A 21,168-nucleotide genomic window follows, 5' to 3' on the forward strand; every position below is an offset into this window, starting at 1 on the left:
AGAAACAATAATCTCAGATTAATTAACTTTCCGAGGGTTGCAACAACATCTCCAAGAGACATGGTGAAACGTTATATGATGGAAATATTGGAAATTTACGAAGATATGTTGCCACCACTTACGCAGGCTTATTACCTACCTATTAAAAGAGAGGAACAGCAGCGCTTACAAGAAAAGGACCAGCAACCGTTAAATGTTACTGCAATATTGGAACATTCTGATATAGAAATGGCTAAGCCAGCGACACTTTTGATTACAGCAGCCTTAGCACCAGATAAAAACTGGTTGCTCAGGCTTTTCTTCAAAAATAGACATAAGAAATTTATGGGACTTAAAATATTGATTTTTCCAGATCTGGCTCGAGATACGCAAAGAAGGAGATGTGAATTTCTTCTTTTAAAACCAGGGGTTATAGCTTTGGGGGCGACTTTTTATCTTCGACACCCTTGTAAATGTGTGATACAATATCGTATGAAAAAAATATGTCATCTTTGATCCAAGCCAGTTGACAACATTCTTGCCTACAGCACCTCAGGTTTAAGGGGGAATAAGAGGATAATTGACTATTGTTAACCTGTCTCAGCCTCAAGGGCCTATTTTCTTTTATATAACAATTTAGCTTGTTAATATAACCTTAATTTTCCGCTATGTATACCTTGAATCCTTATTGTGGACTAGAGCTGAAGTTAAGTTATAATGATTTTCTTTGTAATAAGTTTGGGATGTAGAATGTTTATATTAGTGCTTTATTGGCTTAACTTTATTTTTCTGTACAAGTGATACTTGAATTGTAAATTGAAAATTATAAATAAAAATAAAATAAAATATAAGTTGGAATCTAATGCCATCTAAATCAGTGGTTCCCAAACCTGTCCTGGGAGCTCCCCAGACAGCCAGGTTTTTTAGGGTATCCACAATGAATATTCATGAGAGACATCAGCATGCAAATCTTTAATGTTTAATATTTATAATCTTTTGTAAACCGCGTAGAACGTTTTGGTAACGCGGTCTATAATTATAATGTTATATTATGTTACTCCAACTGCCTCTATGTAAAAGGGAAAGGAGTTGGGACTTGATATAATGCCTTTCTGTGGGTACAGTCAAAGCGGTTTACATATTATATACAGGTACTTATTTGTATCTGGGTTAATGGAGGGTTAAGTGACTTGTCCAGAGTCACAAGGAGCTGCAGTGGAACTTGAACCCAGTTCCCCAGGGTCTCAGGCCGTTGCACTAACCAACTGGCTACTCCACTCCATGCACCAAGCCTCCACACGTATGCCCCTCCACGTTCATGCTCCAAGCCTCATTCTGGTGCTCCCAATTGCCCCTCTCAGTGCATTCCAAGCCTCATTTTGGAGACACCAGAGATTTTTGTATTTGTATTTATTTATACCCTGCTTTTCCCAAGGCGGGTCACAATAGAGTACATACATAAACAGTATCACATACAGTACAACAAATCGACCATGAATAAAACATCACCGTGATAAAGCCTCCTAAAATTACAAAGAGGCTACCAGGGCCTCATGTCAAAAAACTATAAATCAAGTCCCATATTTCATCTTACAGAAGAGGTATTTCTTGAACATTTTCTTTTCTTTTTTTTATCTTTATTGATTTTCCTACTAACAAGAAGTGCAACTCAATATTCATATCAGTAACACTAACAGATAAGCACTTAAATACAATCAGTAGCAATGCAATAATATAAGCCCCCCCCCCACAATTACATTAAGGAATCACACTAAAGATATATCCCTCCCCCCTCCCCCGGATGTGTCTGAATTATACCAAGGAAAAGAAGGATAAAAGAACTATAACAATTGTACAAAAGACGTCAATGGACCCCAAACATCTTAGAATGCCCTAGTATGTCAGCATTCATTTTCTCATACCTAAAGCCTAAACATAAGCTCGCCCACCAAAAAGAAAAATTAAGACAATCACAGTTTTTCCAATTACGAGTTATCATTTGTATGGCTATCCTAACATATCTAGATCTTCAACATTTTCTTAAAGCTACTCAAACATGTTTGCTGTCGTAAATATCCAGGAAGCTTATTCCACTCCCGAGGACCCACCCCCGAAAATATGACTACACTCCCCCGGGATTCCCACAGCAATTTCATCCATCCCTGCAGGAAGCCCGTGGAACTTCTTCCATACCCACAGGAATCCAGCAGGTTCCGTGGGATTCCTGCAATCTCCATTCCTATGCAGCTCTCTAGTTTGAGGTTTTCTGCATAGACGGAAATAATAATACAGCAATAATTTACAGGTCAAGGGGGCCTTTCATCTGGGTGAGAAAATCAACGTCTCTTTGGAGTCCCTTTTGTGTCAATCTAAAAAGTGTTTGATCACACACGAAACTTGTCCTTATGAATATTCATAAGATTGATTTGCATACACTTTGGTATGTAAATCTTTCTCATGCATATTCATTGTGGATATCCTGAAACTTGGCTTTCTTACCCATTATCAGATAAAGAACCTTCGAAATGAAAAGTGTTACCATTTCATCGCTTCTGTACATCCCTCCACCCCTTTTCACATATTAATAATTTCAAACATAGATGAGCTTGTACTATTTAAACCCAATATTAACTGCCACGTTAATCAGGATAGCTCTCAAAAGCTTGTCAAAATGACAAGTTAGAAACATAGAAACATAAAAAGATGACGGCAGTAAAGGGCTATAGCCCATCAAGTCTGCCAACCCCAATAAGTCTGAATGCTAATGACCCAGTTCCTTAACTCGACCTTCGTAGGGATCCCACGTAGATGTCCCATTTATTCTTGGCCACCTGCACTGGAAGCTTGTTCCAGTGATCTACCACTCTTTCCGTGAAGAAATACTTCCTGGTGTCACTATTAAATTTCCCCCCTTTGAGTTTGAGCGGATGCCCTCTTGTGGCCGAGGGTCCTTTGAGAAAGAAGATGTCCAGTAAAAAGCCATCACCTACAAATTGGTTGTTGACCCTTATTTCTACATAACCAAGTGGACTAACCCAGCCCTCGTTTCTTTAGATATGCATCACTTGGTTAACAACTTGGAGACATTTACCTCATTGAGCTTGGACCAGTTGAAAGATTTCAGAGGGTGCGAGGGCTGAGGAATTGATTTTTTCCTTAGGCTTGTCCCGCTGCTGAAGGTGGTCATGGGTGGGGTTGCCGTGCCCAAGTTGAAGAATGGCGGTGCACCAGGCGGAGGCGGAGGTCCACCCGGAGGTGGCGGCGGAGGAGCAGGAGGAGGAAAGCATGAGATTGGAAGGGGTGGAGGTGGCGGTGGCATGTCATCAACCATCAGAGAGGACGGCACAGCAAAGGGCCCGCCAGGAGGGGGAGGGGGTGGGAGAGGAAAGTTTATGGTGCCATCCTGCTGGAAAAGAAAACAGAGAGGATGAATGTTTCATTATTCTTTTGCTCTTCTTTCCATGAGGACGTAAAGAATTAAATGTCCAGATATTCTGGTTAAGACAAGGCAAAATCTAGACCTGCTTCATTCCCCACAACAGAAGGCAGCTCCAGCTTTAAGAGCTGAAAAATAAAATGCCCAATTAACTCTATTTTATTTAAATTAGATATGACTTACACCATGCAAACTCAAGACTCTTGTTTGTGCCCACAGGGGGCAGAATTCAGCCTTTTTAATTTAATCAACAATTTCAGAAAATGACAGAATTTGTTGGTAAATTCAAGCCTAGTTCAAGGTCCCAGCTCAAAGTAAGGGCATAAAATGGTCAGGAAGAACTTTCTGGCAACATAGTACAGTATGAAATATAACTTTTCGGAAATGGAATTTAATACATGCTGTGAAGCTCCAGCAAATTTTCCAACCCTAAAACAAAATAGAATGCCCTGTTATCTAGGACTTTCTACAGCTCCATATAGCTCCGAAAGAGGAAACTATAGATTCCAAACTCCTTCCTGAATGTCTCAACAAGAGCAAAGTCTTGTACTCTACCATCTGAACTGGAAGGAAGAAAGCGTGCTCGATCATACCGAGAGATCACTCAGCTGGGCCAGGAGCTCCCCCATCTGATCCCGGGCTTGGCGCAATTCCATGGACTCTTTCTGTAGCTTGTCCTTCATTTTATTCAAGGTTTTCATCATGTCTTCTTTCTCTTGAGTCTTTGTCTCGCACTCCCTCTCTTTTTTCTCCATCCGGCTCGTCAGCTCCATGTGTTCTAAGAAGGATCAAGAAATGAGCATGACTTATCGCATGACTTCTCAACCACATAGAACTGTGAAGGGTGGGGTGGGGGGGAAGGCATAAGCAAAGTATTGGTCACGTCTATTGGCCTGGATCTAATGTGCGCCAAACCCAGCTGGATTTCAGTACATTCACAACACAAAGCGTGGAAGTTATCAATGTGAGCTACTGTTAAGATGGGTTAACCCCAGTTATTAGTAACTAGGTTGCATTTCATAAAACAAGATCTATGCTAAAGCATCAAGAGTCAATGGTAAAATAGTTCATCTTAACAGTAGCCCACTTTAATAACATCCCCGCTTACTATGATAAGTTTCAGTCTCTGGTAACCAGAGTTGAGATTATTAGAGAATGACATGGTGACAAAATTCATTACCGTTCCCGTCCCCGCGGATAACCGTGGGAAATAATCCCATGTCATTTTCTAGTGTCTATTTCAACCTCGGTCCTTCTACCCCAGCATTCTTCAAAGCATAGCTTGTGGGTCAGTGGTTGTGGCCATTCATACTCTGATTCTTATGTGAGCCAAGGATAATGAAGCCATTGTGACATCACTGATGTGATTGGTTCTTAGGCACTGGTGGAATGAGGCATTATGACATCACAGTATCTGCTCTGGATACCAGAGACTGTCATTCTGTAGTGTCTGTTTCAACCTCAGTCCTTCTAAACCAGCATTCTTCAAAGCAAAGCTTGCGGGTCAGTGGTTGTGGCCATTCATACTCTGATTCTTCCCTCTCTCCTTAAAGAATAACATGAAGATGGTTTCCCGCGGTTATCCGTGGGGATGGGAAGGGTGATGAATTTTGTCACCGTGTCATTCTCTAATTGTGATGTCATAATGCCTTATTCCACCAATGCCTAAGAGTAGGAATACCAGATTTTGCATCTGGTAAAGGAGGGCACTTGGCCCTGCCCCATTCCGTCCTCAGGCCTGCCCCATTCCCCATTCCCAGGCCCTAGCTTTTGACTTGATTTTAATGATTATGCTTTTCTTGATTAATAACCTTAGATATGGCCTAGTGTATTTTGAAAACTGCCTCCTCATATGTACTCTTTTCATCTGTCTGTGCTGTGTTCATGTTTATCATATATCAGTACAAATACATATGCTAGGAGTTCACTCAAGAACCCTTCCTGTGGCTCTGTTAAATCAACTCAATAACACAGGATTTGAAAATTTCTTACATACGTATAAAAATATCTTTTTTAAATTATATTTAAATTATAGTGAAATGTGAAGTGTTCAGACCCACAAACTTAGTGCTTTGATAAAGTGAACCAAGCAGAGGTTGCCACTGGGACAATCACGGTCCCAAAACCACCTCCAAGAATTTTAAAACCGCAATAACATAATAATGACAATTATCAACCTATCTTTATGCTGGGCAGTGAGATAATCTTCAGCAATAAGGAGCCCGAGAGCTTGTCTCGAAGGGCGTATGGTAACACGGGGCTGGGAGGCCTCGTGTTGCCAGAAAGGCAAGGGGGGGGGGGGGGAATTGGACCGTTAGTTAGGGAAACTTAGTTAAAGGAATTGGGGAGGGGTTACCGCCAAAAGGCAGTGCTAGGATAGGGTGAAGTGAGTTGGAGGGGTGGGGCAGAGGGAACGAGTAGACCGGGACCCTGGAGGACTCGGTTCTTTCAGGTCCTCCAGGGCGGTTTTTCTCTCACCAGCGTTCCTGCGTTTCCATGGCTGCGGACGGTCGGGTTAGCGTTGGGGCGGTGGTGGATGAGGCAGAGCTGTCCTTGCTGGCTGGTGACTCGTTCTCTGAGGAGCCATCGGAGCAGGTGGGTGTGGGGCATGTTGCGGAGCGTTCGCGGCCCACGCGGCGCTCCAAAATTCAAGCGCTGTCGGTTTTGGCCCGTGTTTGTGCTAGCGGGGCTAAAACCAGTAGATCCGCTTCGGCACGTACCGCCGGGAAGGTTAGTCAGCAGGCAGGGTTGTCGGGCAGCGGGAGGGGAGCTGTTCAGGCCGGTCGCAGTTCGTCGGGGGGCGTGGCTTCTTTACTGGAGGAGAATTTGACCAGGGTGTCAGAGGAACAGCCTGTTAGCAGGGAGATGGTTGGAGGTGCGGGCTCTTCTGTTAGTCGGGCGGTTTCGGCTACCAGGGAGATCCCCAGCGAGCTGTCTGCCTTGGGGTCTTCCTTGTCAGGGGTTGTGGGAGATGGGGCGGCTTCCTCAGAGGGCGTAACAGGGGGTGGTGGTGAGCCTGGTGGGTCTCCTGGGTTGTTTGCCATGGGGAGGGGGTCCAGCGCTCCTGGGTTTTTGCATACCCCCTATGGAGGGTCTGTTGGGACAGGGTCCGGGTTTTATCCTACAAGCTGGCCGTCCACTTGGGGACCGGTTTCCTGGGGTTCCGGCTCTTCTGTTAGTGGTGCGGGGCCGTCTGCTTCGCACTGGGGGGGGGGTGTTCCAGGGAGCATGGCATGGGGGATGGTTCCTGGAGGTGGGTTTGGAGGGGGTTGGGGGGGTCCCGGTTGGTGTGCCTGGAGCTTGCTTTCCTGGTCCTGCCTCCTTTTCTGCTTGGTCTCCGCAGGTTTCGTGCATCCTTCCTGGTGGACAGGTCGTTCAGACGGAGGGCCTGAGTGCAGCTGGAAGTTCGGGATCGATGGAGAGACCAGGATGTTCCACTTCTGAGCGGGACTTGGCGCTGAGAGCTACTGTGGCTGCTGGCGGGGGCGCCACGGGTTCTACACCGAGTGCGTCTGAGAGGCCTGAAGTTGCTGTTCGTGGCGGTTCAGTGTTGGTGTCCAGTTTCCCAGCGGCGGCCGGGACTGCTGATCGAGACATCACTGGAGTGACTGCTGGTGTTCCGGGAACTTCTACTCCGGGTAACAAGGCGCCTGCTCAGGTTGCTGGGGGGGGTAAGGCGCGGCGTAAGAAGCGTAGGCATCGCCGTAGGGGGTCTTCTTCCTCTTCGTCCGGGTCTTCTTCGTCGGAGGACTCGTCTTCCTCGTCGTCTGCCGCGGGTCCTTCAGGTGGGGGTGGTGGGGAGGTCACTACGGGAGAGGTTAGGGGTACTCCGGCGTTGGTGGCTCTTACGGAGTTGTGGGAAAAGGTACCGCGGGATTTGCGGCGGAAGATTCGGAGGCGGTCCTGCCTGGATATTTTTCGCCTTTTGGAAGGTAGAGTTCATAAGCGGAGTCGTAGGAAGGCAAAACGGGATAGAAAAGATTTTAAACCTTTTCCGGTAGCTCGTTCAATTATTAACTGGGTCCGCGCGTTTTTGCGGCTTGCGAGTGTCTGGGGTAGGTCTCATCCGTCGGATTACGGCCTGCTGCTGGCTTATGCGGACTCCATTTTAGACTCTTATCAACGTTTCGGAGGCTGGGCCTGGTTAAATTACGACGAGGCTTTTAGAGATAAAATGGAGGAAAATAGTTTTATGTCTTGGGGTACCCAAGATGTTAATTTATGGCTCACCCATATGGCCTCCAAATCTATATCGGGTACGACCGTTCGCCCCACAGGGGGTGTTGGCAGTGGGCGGCCCTTTCGTGGAGGGTCGGGGGGGACATCCTCAGCAGGTGCCGACGTATGTTGGAAATTCAATAAAACCACCTGTCCTTTTCCCGACTGTAAATTTCGTCATGCCTGCTCCAGTTGCGGTCAGCCACATGCGGCCGTTAAATGCCCCAAGCGTGTTGGGGGGGCAGCTGCTGGACCGGGAAAGTAATTTTGTGGTCTCTTTGCCTACCCCGATTCATGTTGATGCCTTGCGCCCATGGTTGAGGAGTTATGGGCGTCGAAAGGAGGCTGTCATGTTGGAAGTTGGTTTTACTGGAGGGTTTGAGATTCCTTTTTTAGGTGTGTTGCAGGAGGCGCGGGTTCAAAATTCTTCCTCGGTTTCCCGACTGCGGTGCGTGGTTTGGGGCAAGTTGGCAGAGGAGATTCGTTTGGGGCGTATTGCAGGCCCCTTTCGGGAGCCTCCTTTTTCGCCGATGCAGCTTTCGCCTCTTGCTGTTATACCTAAGAAGGTTCCCGGCCAGTTTCGTTTAATTCACAATTTGTCTCGGCCCTTAGGGCAGTCGGTTAACGATGGCATTCCGCGTCACCTCTGTTCAGTTCGTTATGCGTCGTTCGATAGTGCTCTTCGGCTTATTGTTAGTGCTGGGCGGGGTGCTCAGTTGGCGAAGGTGGATATCGAATCGGCTTTCCGTTTGTTGCCTATCCATCCTCGGTCCTACCCGCTGTTGGGTTTTCGTTTTGAGGGTTCGTATTTTTACGATCGTTGTTTGCCCATGGGTTGCTCCATTTCTTGTGCGTATTTTGAGATGTTTAGTTCTTTCTTGCATTGGGTTTTGGTTCAGAAAGTTGGAGTGGATTCCATTGTGCATTATTTAGAAGATTTTTTGTTTATTGGTGCGGGAGGTACTGGATTTTGTGCCCGCCTCAAATTGTTGTTCGAGAGGATGGCGGACGATTTTGGTGTTCCTTTAGCTTCTGAGAAATCTGAGGGGCCGGTTACTTCCTTGGTGTTTTTGGGGATAGAGTTGGATTCTGAGGCTATGGTTACTCGCCTTCCTGCGGTGAAGGTTCGTCAGTTGCTTAGCCTAATCGAGCAGGTGGTATCTACTCCCAAGTCTACGTTGCATGCTGTTCAATCCTTGTTGGGCTCTCTTAATTTTGCTTGTAGGGTGCTGCCTATGGGTAGGGCTTTTTCTCGCAGGTTGGCGGCTTCCACAGCGGGGGTTCGAGATAGCAGACACTTTCTGCGTCTTTCAGCGGGAGTGAGGGCTGATCTTCGCATGTGGTCTGTTTTTCTCCAAGATTTTAATGGGACTGTTCCTATGTTGGCGCCGGAGGTCTCGAGCGTTGACTTGAATCTCTTTTCTGATGCGGCTGGGGGTGTGGGTTTTGGCTTGTTCTTTAATGGTGATTGGTGTGCCGAGCGTTGGCCGGCCGAATGGGTGCGGTCGGGCATCACAAAAAACATTACTTTGTTGGAATTGTTTCCGTTGTTAGTGGCGGTTGAGCTTTGGTCGGAAATTTTTCATGATCGTCGGGTGGTTTTTTGGTGTGACAATCTGGGAGTCGTGGAGGTTGTTAATCGTCAGGCGGCTCGTTGTTTGGCTGTTAATGCGCTAATGCGAGAGTTAGTTTTGCGTTGTCTGCGGCTGAATCTCTTTATTCGTGCGCGTCATGTTCCGGGTTTCCAAAATGGCATTGCTGATGCTTTGTCTCGTTTTAATTTTTTGCAGTTTCGTCGACTGGCGCCCGGAGCGCGCGCAGAAGGTTTGCCGATCCCTGTTCATTTGTGGAGCCTGGTCGGGAAGGAGTCTGGGAGATGCTCCGTTTGTCGGTAGCCCCTTCTACTTGGGCACGCTATTCGGCGGGGTTTCGGTCCGTGGCGGCTTTCTTAGCTGCTAGGGGCTGGTGCCCGGGAGATGTGGCCGAATCCTTGTTGGAGGATTTCGTGCTGTCTGCTTTTCAGGATCAAGTTTCTCGTGGGGTTGTACGTGGGCAATTGGCGGGTTTTGCCTTTTTCTGCAGGGCCCTGGGTTGGGTTTGTCCGGTTTCGGGGTTCATGGTGCAGAGGTTATTGCGAGCCATGGGGCGGGTGCTACCTCGTACCCGGGATTCGCGATTACCCATTACTCACGAATTGCTCCTTCGGTTGCTAGCTGCGTTACCGGAGGTTGCCAGTTCGCCTTTTGAAGTTTGTTTGTTTCGAGCAGCTTTCGCTATTGCTTTTTTTGGGGCTTTGCGGGTCGGTGAGTTGTTAGTATGTCCATCTTCTCCCGTTGGGTCTCGTGGGCTTTTGGTGCAGCACGTGATTTTTCAAGACACAGTGTTACGTTTATATGTTGTGAGTTCCAAGACAGATCAGTGTGGTCTTGGTCACTGGGTTGTGCTGCATGCAGTGACTGGCTGTTTGTCCTGTCCGGTGGTGCGATTGCGGGAGTATATGGCCATTCGTCCAGTGGATCCCCAGATATTATTCGTTCACGCGTCCGGTGCCCCTCTGACGCGATATCAATTTCGAGCAGTTCAGAGTTTGGCTTTAGTTCGTTGTGGAGAGAATCCGGGTGCCTTCGGGACTCACTCCTTCCGGATTGGTGCCGCAACGAGTGCTAGTTTGGCGGGTATGTCAGGGGAAGGTATTCAGAGATTGGGTCGTTGGGTATCTGATGCATTTCGCGGTTATATTCGTCGGGGGGTCTCTGGGGTAGGGCAGGGTGCGGGGAGGGGTTCTCAATAGTGAGTTACAAAAGGGGGTATATGATGCTGAGTGTTATTTTGCTTGGTTTTTCTTTCAGCTCCCCGAAGCCGATCTTCCTCCCTCTGGATTGTGGGCCATTCTTTTGTCCATTGGGCGGCTGAACGTGCGCTCGTCCGCCCTGGAGGGCGTCACCTTGGTCTTGCTCATCTTGGACTTCGGGTTTCCTGGTGGGGACAGCGAGGGATGCGGTGGAGACAACTGCTGTATTTGTTACAGGATCTGCGGTCTCGGCCTCTTCATCCCGACATTCTTTTGATTCATTTGGGGGGTAATGATGTGGATAATTGTGCAGGGAAGGATTTAGTGAATATGATTAAGGACGACTTGAGGGTGGTGCTTGATTGGTTCCCGGGGGTGTTGGTTGTGTGGTCGGATATTGTTCCGCGCCCTAGTCGTTTAGAGTTGCGGCGTTGGACAAGGGGGTTGGCCAAGCTCAATAGACAGGTTGGGAAGTGGGTGGTGAGTCATGGTGGCTGTCAGATTTTGCATGACTGGGTGGATGTAACGTGCGCAGGTTTATATCACCGGGATGGGGTTCATTTGTCGGCGGTGGGCTGGGACCTTTTGCTTAACGATTTTTCATCTTGTTGTGAGCGGGTCCTTAGCGCCTGATGTTAACCGCAGCTTTTTCTTTGGGGGAGGGCCTGTATGGTTACAGGCCTGTGGCGGGTCTCCCGAGCTACTGGGTGCTGGGGCTCATCAGGCGATGAGCGGGGGGCCGGCTGGGAGCCGCGCCTTGGGGTCAGGTGACCCGGGTTAAAGGGGCATGAGGTCATGCCACCCCTCGGACGCTTGCTGTTTGTGGCGGGGTCGGGGGCAAAGGTTAATGATTACATAGGGGTAGCTCGGGAGGAGCTTGCTGATGTGGTTTGTTAATAGAGGGTTAATATGTTTATGAGGTTATGTTATTTATGTTATTCATGTTAATTTATTGTTATGGTGGATTTAATAAAGAGCTGCGGCTATATATTCCATAATGAAGTTTGCTGGTCTCATTTGGGGGTGGGTTATGGGAAAAGGGAGTTGATGGGTAGCAATAGAGACTATCCAGATCCCGCTGTTATAAGGAGCCCGAGAGCTTGTCTCGAAGGGCGTATGGTAACACGGGGCTGGGAGGCCTCGTGTTGCCAGAAAGGCAAGGGGGGGGGGGGGGGGGGGAATTGGACCGTTAGTTAGGGAAACTTAGTTAAAGGAATTGGGGAGGGGTTACCGCCAAAAGGCAGTGCTAGGATAGGGTGAAGTGAGTTGGAGGGGTGGGGCAGAGGGAACGAGTAGACCGGGACCCTGGAGGACTCGGTTCTTTCAGGTCCTCCAGGGCGGTTTTTCTCCCTCCCACCCTCCCGCGGTGGTGGCCTTGGTAGCTCGGGTAGGCGGGTCTCCCGAGCTACTGGGTGCTGGGGCTCATCAGGCGATGAGCGGGGGGCCGGCTGGGAGCCGCGCCTTGGGGTCAGGTGACCCGGGTTAAAGGGGCATGAGGTCATGCCACCCCTCGGACGCTTGCTGTTTGTGGCGGGGTCGGGGGCAAAGGTTAATGATTACATAGGGGTAGCTCGGGAGGAGCTTGCTGATGTGGTTTGTTAATAGAGGGTTAATATGTTTATGAGGTTATGTTATTTATGTTATTCATGTTAATTTATTGTTATGGTGGATTTAATAAAGAGCTGCGGCTATATATTCCATAATGAAGTGTGCTGGTCTCATTTGGGGGTGGGTTATGGGAAAAGGGAGTTGATGGGTAGCAATAGAGACTATCCAGATCCCGCTGTTACCACATTTCACTATAATTTAAATATAATTTTAAAAATATATTTTTATACGTATGTAAGAAATTTTCGAGTCCTGTGTTATTGAGTCGGTATCATGTATTCGTGTAATGTCTGCCTGGGGCTCTGGTGAGGAAGGAGCACAGCAGCGCCCCTGGTGTTCATAATTTTGCAGAGGTGGGAGGAGCCAAGTAGGAGGAGCTAATACAGTATTTCCACAGGAAGGACGTAAGACAGCACAGAGCATTTTGTTTTAGGCTGTCAGTCCTCAGTTACCTTGACCAGTTATTCATGACCAGAGGAAGCTCTTCTGGAGCTGAGTAGTGAAAGAAAGGCCTATAGATTCAGTCATCCACCTACCAACTCTAAACCTGCCGATGGCCCTGGAACCCAGAAATGTACCCCTATTTGTGAGAATCTTTTAAGGTTGAAACCATTTGAATTGATGACAAGAGAACAACAATAACAGCGTAAGCAGAAAGGAACAGTCAAGGCATCAACAATTTTCCCCCTTGTTCCAAACTAGGATAGAAACCCCCCTCCGCCTCCAACACATGTCTAGTCCTGCATCCAAATGGCCACCAGCAAGAAAAAGGGACCAGACAAGAAAGAACCAAAGAAAACATCATATTCCCCCCCCCCCCGAAAGGAAACCAAAAAGCTGTGGAAAACAGGGTATACTTAAAGCAAATTAAAAATTTGGCTGTGTTTTTTAGGTGGTAAATAACAGATAAAAACGGTTTCTTTCCGCTTATAGGTGCCTCTTGCATCTTTAGCTTCCCAACCCCGTAACTCAAGGATAGCCAATGAGGGGGAGGGGATTCTGTAAGGTCCTTTGTGAGAATATTTTAATATATTCTCACATTAACCTTCTGCACTCCCCAATTTTATATATTTTGGTCAAATAGAACAGGAAGAAAAGAGGGAGATATGGCAGTTTTTAATGATAACCCCCCCCCCCCGGCAGGCCAGCCCGGAGTCATCTATGATGCAAATGTTACACTGCATTTAGAAGGGAGGGAAGGGCATGGATTATGGGGGACGTATGGACAGGTTAGAAGCCACAGTTGCCAGTGGTATCTAGCTTGAAAGCATGGGGGGGGGGCAGTCCACCCCAGGCATGGTCTTCCTCGGGGGACCGGCTCCCCTCTTTCTCTCTGCCCCACCCCCTCCCCGTACCTTTTTAACTTCAGTGTGAGCAGCCACCAATGTGCTGCCCACATTGGCTTCGGCGCTCTCTCTGACGTCACTTCCAGGACCCACGCCTAGGAAGGGATGTCGGGGGAAAGCGCCAAAGCCGACACGGGCTCCAGGTCAGGCTCACCCAGTCCTGATTTTACCCACTGCCTGAGTGGACTTGTGGTTTTTCCTTGTCTTAAGGGAATCAGAACCGCAGGTCACAGTGTATGTGGTGAGGGCAACTCCCCTCCCCCTCCCTCATCTTGGCGACCCTAATGGAGCAAACTCACCTTTCCTGAATTTCTCTGCTTGATCCCTCCACTGCTTCACTTCATTCTCATTTACCAGCCTGAAAGGGAAAAAACATATTAGTAAGACTATCATGCTCTTAGAATATTTTTTAAAATTTTTTAATTTATTCAATTTTCTATACCGTTCTCCCAGGGGAGCTCAGGACGGTTTACATGCATTTATTCAGGTACTCAAACACTTTTCCCTCTCTGTTCCAGCTCACAATCTGTCTAACGCAGGGATCTCAAAGACCCTCCTTGAGGGCCGCAATCCTGTCGAGATTTCTGGGTGAGGCGGACCATGCTGAAGGCAGTAGGTGAATTAGGGATGCAGCGGAGTTTCTGTTGAGAATGTAACGCAGGATGTTTTGAATTTATTCAACCCTCCAAAATATCAATGGGCATGTGTGGAATCGTATTCGTTAGCATAGGGGAAAAAAGACTTCAAGAGCTCGTGGCTGCCTGGTTTTAGCACTTGTCTTGGCAGGTTAGTCTCTTGCGAGCTATCATTAGTCAAAACCCCCTTGTTTTTAGGTATCTTTTATGGAATCTGGGCCAAAATGAAGGAACCGCTAACTATGAACCGAGGACATCAGGGTTCAAATTTCACCTCCCTCCCTGTGGCTTCTGCTGATCTTGGGTAAGTCTCTCTACCTTTCGTTGCCTCCGGTACAAACTGATGGAATTTAACTTGCATTAATGAGAGATATTCCTAATGGAACCTTGCTATGGGCAAAAAAACATTAGGAAGCAGAAGTGTGATTAGAGGAGTGGGTCTGGGGGGTCTGTCAGTTAGGGCTACACTGACGAGTATATTATGAAAAGCTTCACTGGCTACCGTTTGAGGCTGGAGCAGGGGTGTCCAACCTTTTGGCTTCCCTGGGCCGCATTGGCTGAAAAAAATGTTTCCGGGGCCGCACAAACGCTGCAGCAAGACAGAGGAGGGAGCCGGCAAGACGGTAAACACTAGGGGGCAGCAGAGGAAAACACTGCATCGCCCTCGACTGGGGCCGTACAAAATACTTCACGGGGGCCACCGGTTGGACACCCCTAGGCTAGAGTGTTATTTAAATTTGGATGCATTTGTTTTTAAAGTTTTGTTTGGCTTAGCGCTGGCTTCCCTTGTTTCTCATTTTAGTTTTTTTATTTCTAAGAAAAATATTCGTAGATCTGGTTGGTTTTATTTTCCTTCAGCAAAAGCAGGTCGTTACAAACATTTTTTTGGATAGGACCTTAGCATTCCAAGCAGGATTCATGAATTCATGTTTGAATCTTCTCGTTTCTCCATTTCTTCCTTACCATCAATTTCGAAAAGATCTTAAAACCCACTTATTTAAACAATAAAATATGCATTATTGATTTTCATATTATCATGTAGTTATAATGTACTTTTAATCTTTTTATCTATACTTATTTTAGTTTATATTGTGTTTTCCTTATTCATTAATTTTAATGCTAGTATTAGTTACTTAGAATTTTACTATGTACGATGTTATTATTATATTGTCTGCCAAGTACCTATTGTGTAAACCGCTATTAACATGTATTACTTTAGCCCTCAGAGCTGAGGGGCCAAAATTCCCATTAAGGAGTGGGCCAGAAGGTATGTGCCAGCGGGCCAACCTCTGCCTAAAACTGCAAGCCCTCTGGGGAAGGGAGATGGCCACTTGGCCTAAATGCAACTTGCCTTGATCTAAATCCAAATATATACATAAAGGTTTTTCTACTCATTGGAGACTTGATTGAAAAAGGCAAGAACTAAATTCAAGCCCATGTAATGACAGTGGACCAGTGTACAAACACCAGACCACATGAAACGTGAGCTTAAATAGAAAGAAACGTGCACTCACTGAGGAGCTATTCCCCAAAGTCTCTGTCCTGGGACCTATTTTTTTCTCCATCTCTACTCATTCCCTTGGTCCGCGCGTGCGCGGCTCTTTGGGAAAGCGTGCAGGTCGCCGAAAAAGAAAACCTATAAACTAAGGTGAGGAGAAGGGAGAGAGCTGGCTAAACACTAGGATCGATTGGGCAGGCAGGTAGTGGCTGCGGGGACCGTGCGATCGCTAGTGTTCCGGGCTCAATTGTAAGGAGGCAGTGAAAGGGAAAATGATTCTGGGCCAAGGGGATGAAGTCGGAAAGGCTTATATGGATGCAGCGGGGACGGTGACGGGGCGGTGAATGGGATGGCAGTGGCGGTGACGGGGCGGTGAAAGGGATGGCAGTGGCGGTGACGGGGCGGTGAAAGGGATGGCGGTGACGGTGACGGGGCGGTGAAGGGAACGGCGGTGACGGGGCGGTGCAGAGGATGGTGGGCCGGTGACGGGGACAGATTTTTTCCCCGTGTCATTCTCTACCTCTGATCTCCTCCCATGGCTTTCGACATCACCTCTATGCTGAAGACTCCCAGGTCCACCTCTCTACACCTGAAATGGCTGCAGGAATCCAGGCCCGAGTCTCAGCCTGCCTGTCTGACAGTGCTGCCACTTAAAACTGAACATGGCCAAGACTGAGGGCTCCTTTTACTAAGGGCTTTAACGCGCGAATAGCACGCGCTAGACCTTAACGCCAGCATTGAGCTGGCGTTAGTTCTACAAGCGTAGCACGCAGTAATTTCCTGCGTGCGCTAAAAACACTAGTGCGCCTTAGTAAAAGGAGCCCCGAGCTACTTATCCTTCCGTCTAAACCTACCTCTCCTCTCTCCCCACTCTCTAACATAACATAACAAAATTTCGTATATACCGCAGCTACCGACCTTGCGGTTCTGTGCGGTTAACAAAAATAAAATATAAGTATAAACAAAATTAATTAATTAAAATATTTACCAAATAGATCGGTCTTCATAAATTTTCTAAATGCTATATAAGAAGCAGAGAGAGAAAGATACATACTAATTTGTTTATCCCATAAAGCTGCCTGATATGCTAAGATCTTACTAAAAAAGCGTTTATACACACATCCTTTTGCAGTAGGAAAATCAAAGAGCCGAAGATCACGTAGATGTTTCCTAATGGCAAATATAAAATGATCTCAGTTGATAACTCTTATCCTCCCTGCCTCTCCAGCTCACAACAATCGGGGCCATATTTGACCGTTTCTTTCTTTCTCTGCACAAATCCAACAGATCGCCCAAACCTGTCGCTTCTCTCTATACAATATCACCCAAATCCGACCCTTCTTCTCTGAGCGCACTACCACATCCCTCATCATCGCTCGCCTAGACTACTGTAACTTGCTTCTCACATTTATTTATTTAATTCCCCTTCAATCCGTTCAAAATCCTGCCGCACAACTTATATTCCGCCAGAGTCGCTATGCTCACATCACCCCTCTGCTCAGGTCACTTCACTGACTTCCTATCCACTTCCGCATACAGTTTAAATTCCTATTATTGACTTACAAGAGCCTTCACTCTGAAGTTCCTCAAAATCTCTCCTCTCTTATTTCTCCCTATACTTCTTCCCAGGAACTCAGTTAATCAGGTAATTCTCTCTTATCCGTACCCTTCTCCTCTGCTGTCAACTCCAGACTACGTTCCTTCTCTCTTGCTGCACCATATGCCTGGAACGGACTGCCTGAGTCAGTATGTCAAGCTCCGTTCCAATCTCCTAATTATGACCCCAGACTAGAGGTCTGCACGGGAACGGGGATCGTGGGAATCCCGCGGGAATCCCCCCTAACTCACGGGACTCCCATGGGGACCCCCCTCTGTCCCACGGGACTCCCACGAGGTCCCCCCTCTAGCCTACGGGACTCCCACGGGGATGGAAGGTTTTGGAAGTAGGGTTCGTCTATATAATATAATGGACATGTCAGCCTTAGTAAAAGAGGGGGTTTATAAGTTAATTACCTGAACAGAAAACAAAAAAAGGGTTCCACCAAAGAGATTCCACGTGGAAAACAGCAAAAGAAACTGTGGAATTGATGATCATAGAAACATAGAAAGATGACGGCAGAAAAGGGCTATAGCCCATCAAGTCTGCCCACTCTACAGACCCACCCCATTAAGTCTGAGTACTAATGACCTAGTTCTGCTGCTTTTTATGGGGACGGGCGGGGATGGAGGTAATTCCTTGCGGGGATGGGTGGGGACGGAAAAGATCCTGACGGTGACCAGTGGGGACAGAAAGGATCCTGACAGGGACGGGTGGGGACGAAGAGGATCCTGGCGGGGACAGGTGGGGACGGACAGGATCCTGGCGGGGATGGGTGGGGACGGAGAGGATCCTGGCGGGGACGGAGAGGATCCTGACGGGGATGGGTGGGGATGGAAAGGATCCTGACAGGGATGGATGGGGACGGAGAGGATCCTGGCGGGGATGGGAGGGGACGGAGAGGATCCTGGCGGGGATGGAGAGGATCCTGACGGGGATGGATGGGGACGGAGAGGATCCTGACAGAGATGGGTGGGGACGGAGAGGATCCTGGCGGGGATGGGAGGGGATGGAGAGGATCCTGGCGGGGATGGGGGGGGACGGAGAGGATCCTGGTGAGGACGGAGAGGATCCTGACGGGGATGGGTGGGGACGGAGAGGATCCTGACGGGGATGGGAGGGGATGGAGAGGATCCTGGCATGGACGGATGGGGATGGAGATGATCCTGACGGGGACGGGTGGGGACGGAGAGGATCCTGGCGGGGACGGAGAGGATCCTGACGGGGATGGGTGGGGATGGAAAGGATCCTTACAGGGATGGGTGGGGACGGAGAGGATCCTGGTGGGGATGGGAGGGGATGGAGAGGATCCTGGCGGGGATGGGCGGGGACGGAGAGGATCCTGGTGAGGACGGAGAGGATCCTGACGGGGATGGGTGGGGACGGAGAGGATCCTGACGGGGATGGGAGGGGATGGAGAGGATCCTGGCATGGACGGATGGGGATGGAGATGATCCTGACGGGGACGGGTGGGGACGGAGAGGATCCTGGCGGGGACGGAGAGGATCCTGACGGGGATGGGTGGGGATGGAAAGGATCCTTACAGGGATGGGTGGGGACGGAGAGGATCCTGGTGGGGATGGGAGGGGACGGAGAGGATCCTGGCGGGGATGGAGAGGATTCTGACGGGGATGGATGGGGACGGAGAGGATCCTGGCGGGGATGGGAGGGGACGGAGAGGATCCTGGCGGGGATGGAGAGGATTCTGACGGGGATGGATGGGGACGGAGAGGATCCTGGCGGGGACGGGTGGGGACGGAGAGGATCCTGGTGAGGACGGAGAGGATCCTGGTGGGGATGGGAGGGGACGGAGAGGATCCTGGCGGGGACGGAGAGGATTCTGACGGGGATGGATGGGGACGGAGAGGATCCTGACAGAGATGGGAGGGGACGGAGAGGATCCTGGCGGGGACGGGTGGGGACGGAGAGGATCCTGGTGAGGATGGAGAGGATCCTGACGGGGATGAGTGGGGACGGAGAGGATCCTGACGGGGATGGGAGGGGATGGAGAGGATCCTGGCGTGGACGGATGGGGATGGAGAGGATCCTGACGGGGATGGGTGGGGATGGAGAGGATCCTGGCGGGGACGGGCGGGGATGGGTGAGATTTCTGTTCCCACGCAACTCTCTACCCCAGACTACATAACATTCAGAAAAGAAATAAAGATTCTACTTTTCAAGAAATTCCTGCAAACGACTTAATACCGCTAGCTCCTTCCCACTTCCCAATACCTTCCCGATTCCCCAAAACAACCTCATCTACTCTTTATCTCCTCTAGAAATTACCAGATATCTTCTTCATGTAATTCACTTTTGTAATCCGCCTTGAAACCGCAAGGCACTGGCGGAATAGAAATCTCTAATGTAATGAACTATTCAAATCCAGGCTAAAAGCTCACTTTTTCGAGGCTGCTTTTAACTCCTAACACCCCCCACCCATGTCTGAGAAACTCCCTAACCCCTCCCTACTTGCCCTGTCTGTCTGTTTGATTAGACTGTAAGCTCTACTGAGCAGGGACTGCCTTTTGAATGCTTTAATGTACAGCACTGTGTACATCTAGCAGCTCTATAGAAATGATAAGTAACGGTAGTAAAAGGAGAGAGAAACGTTGCGGCTTACATCTTGATGATATTCTTCACATTAAAGTTATCCAGTGGTGCCACATCAGGGTCCTCCCCTCTCTCATCCTGCAAGACAATCTGCTGTAATATCCTGTCCAGGAGCTGCCACTGCTGGAAATTTGTCCCGTTCCGCTTATCTGCAGTGAGATGACAACAAACACACAACAGGACCAGTTAGACTGGGATGCGACTAACGCTAGAGGGCTTCTAGAAGGATTAGAGGGTAATTCATCAACTAGAATTTATCTTGGTTGGGGAATGTTCTAGAAGGCTTAGAATGGGAAAGTGTTCTCTGAATACCGGGCCTCCCTATCCCCATAAATCTCAACTCTACATGTGTACTAGTTGTCTTTAATTGTAATAACTTTATTGCATGTTTTATTTAATACTGTACACCACTCTGAGAAGGGTGGCATACTAAGTGAGCTATGCTATTAAAGCCGCGTAACGCAAACTGTGTGCCGCCCAAGTGAGACGCCGGGGAGGAGGAAAGGCACTGGCTGACTGCCTACAGGACATGCCACAGCGAGAGGCACATCTTGTAGACAGTCGGCCTGCATCAGCACCTTTCCTTATCTCCGCGCCTCTTCCCTTCCAGCACCCCCTGCTGGTGGATCAAGGCCCCATCTGGAGGGCCTTTGCGCATGCACTGACGTGATGACATCACGCATGCGTGTGACAGCATTGTGTCAACATCTGCGCACTTCCGGATGCCCTCGAGCCACAGCCACCCCGTTTAGTGTGCCGCAGCTTTGCAAAGTTTACCAGGCGCTGTATTAAAGCCTCTCTCAAGTTGTGGGCTTGAACTGGATCTCTGAAAATTGCCCTCAGATAAGACCATGGGCTTTGTGTCAGTGTGGCTAGTTTAAAAAGTGAGCCTTTAATCTCCGTCCAGAGCTGACTCAGCCTATGGACCAGGTGATAAATGGCACTGGTAATATTTATTTATTTATTCATTCAATTTTCTATACCGTTCTCCCAAGAGAGTTCAGAATGGTTTACATGAATTTATTCAGGCACTCAAACATTTTTCCCTGTCTGTCTCGGCAGGCTCACAATCTACCTAATGTCCCTGGGGCAATGGGGGGATTAAGTGGCTTGCCCAGGGTCACAAGGAGAAGCATGGGTTTGAACCCACAACCTCAGGGTGCTGAGGCTGTAGCTTTAACCACTGCGTCACACTCTCCCCAAGCGCCAAAATCCTGGTCCTGTCTACCTTCAAACTTCAAGAGGGGATAGATGCCAAACTGAGATTTTAGAACTCTTTATCATCAGTGCCCTGATGGCTACTAGCTACCATGTGTGGAGCACGCCTCAAGCAGATGGTATTAGAACCCACCAGGGACCAGGCAATCCTGGACCTGTTACTCACCAACGGAGACAGTGTCACAGAGGTATCGGAGGGAGATACCTTGGCCTCCAGTGACCACAACATGGT

General features: G+C 48.6%; 1 protein-coding gene across 2 annotated transcripts in view; it reads right to left on the minus strand.

The window, feature by feature from the left end:
• Window positions 1-21,168, minus strand: part of DAAM2 (dishevelled associated activator of morphogenesis 2) — a 460,184-nt gene that overhangs the window by 146,893 nt on the left and 292,123 nt on the right. The window contains exons 11-14 of one of the 2 annotated variants that reach the window (XM_033939628.1): window positions 19,729-19,867; window positions 13,678-13,736; window positions 4,009-4,193; window positions 3,071-3,382 (exon numbers count right to left, since the gene is read on the minus strand). In XM_033939628.1, coding sequence (XP_033795519.1) covers window positions 3,071-3,382; window positions 4,009-4,193; window positions 13,678-13,736; window positions 19,729-19,867 — 695 coding nt within the window. Of the gene's footprint in view, window positions 1-3,070; window positions 3,386-4,008; window positions 4,194-13,677; window positions 13,737-19,728; window positions 19,868-21,168 lie in introns of both variants that reach the window. The other variant, XM_033939627.1, reaches the window with a different exon arrangement.

This window comes from Geotrypetes seraphini, chromosome 3 (assembly GCF_902459505.1).
Source record: "Geotrypetes seraphini chromosome 3, aGeoSer1.1, whole genome shotgun sequence".
Classification (NCBI taxonomy): domain Eukaryota; kingdom Metazoa; phylum Chordata; class Amphibia; order Gymnophiona; family Dermophiidae; genus Geotrypetes; species Geotrypetes seraphini.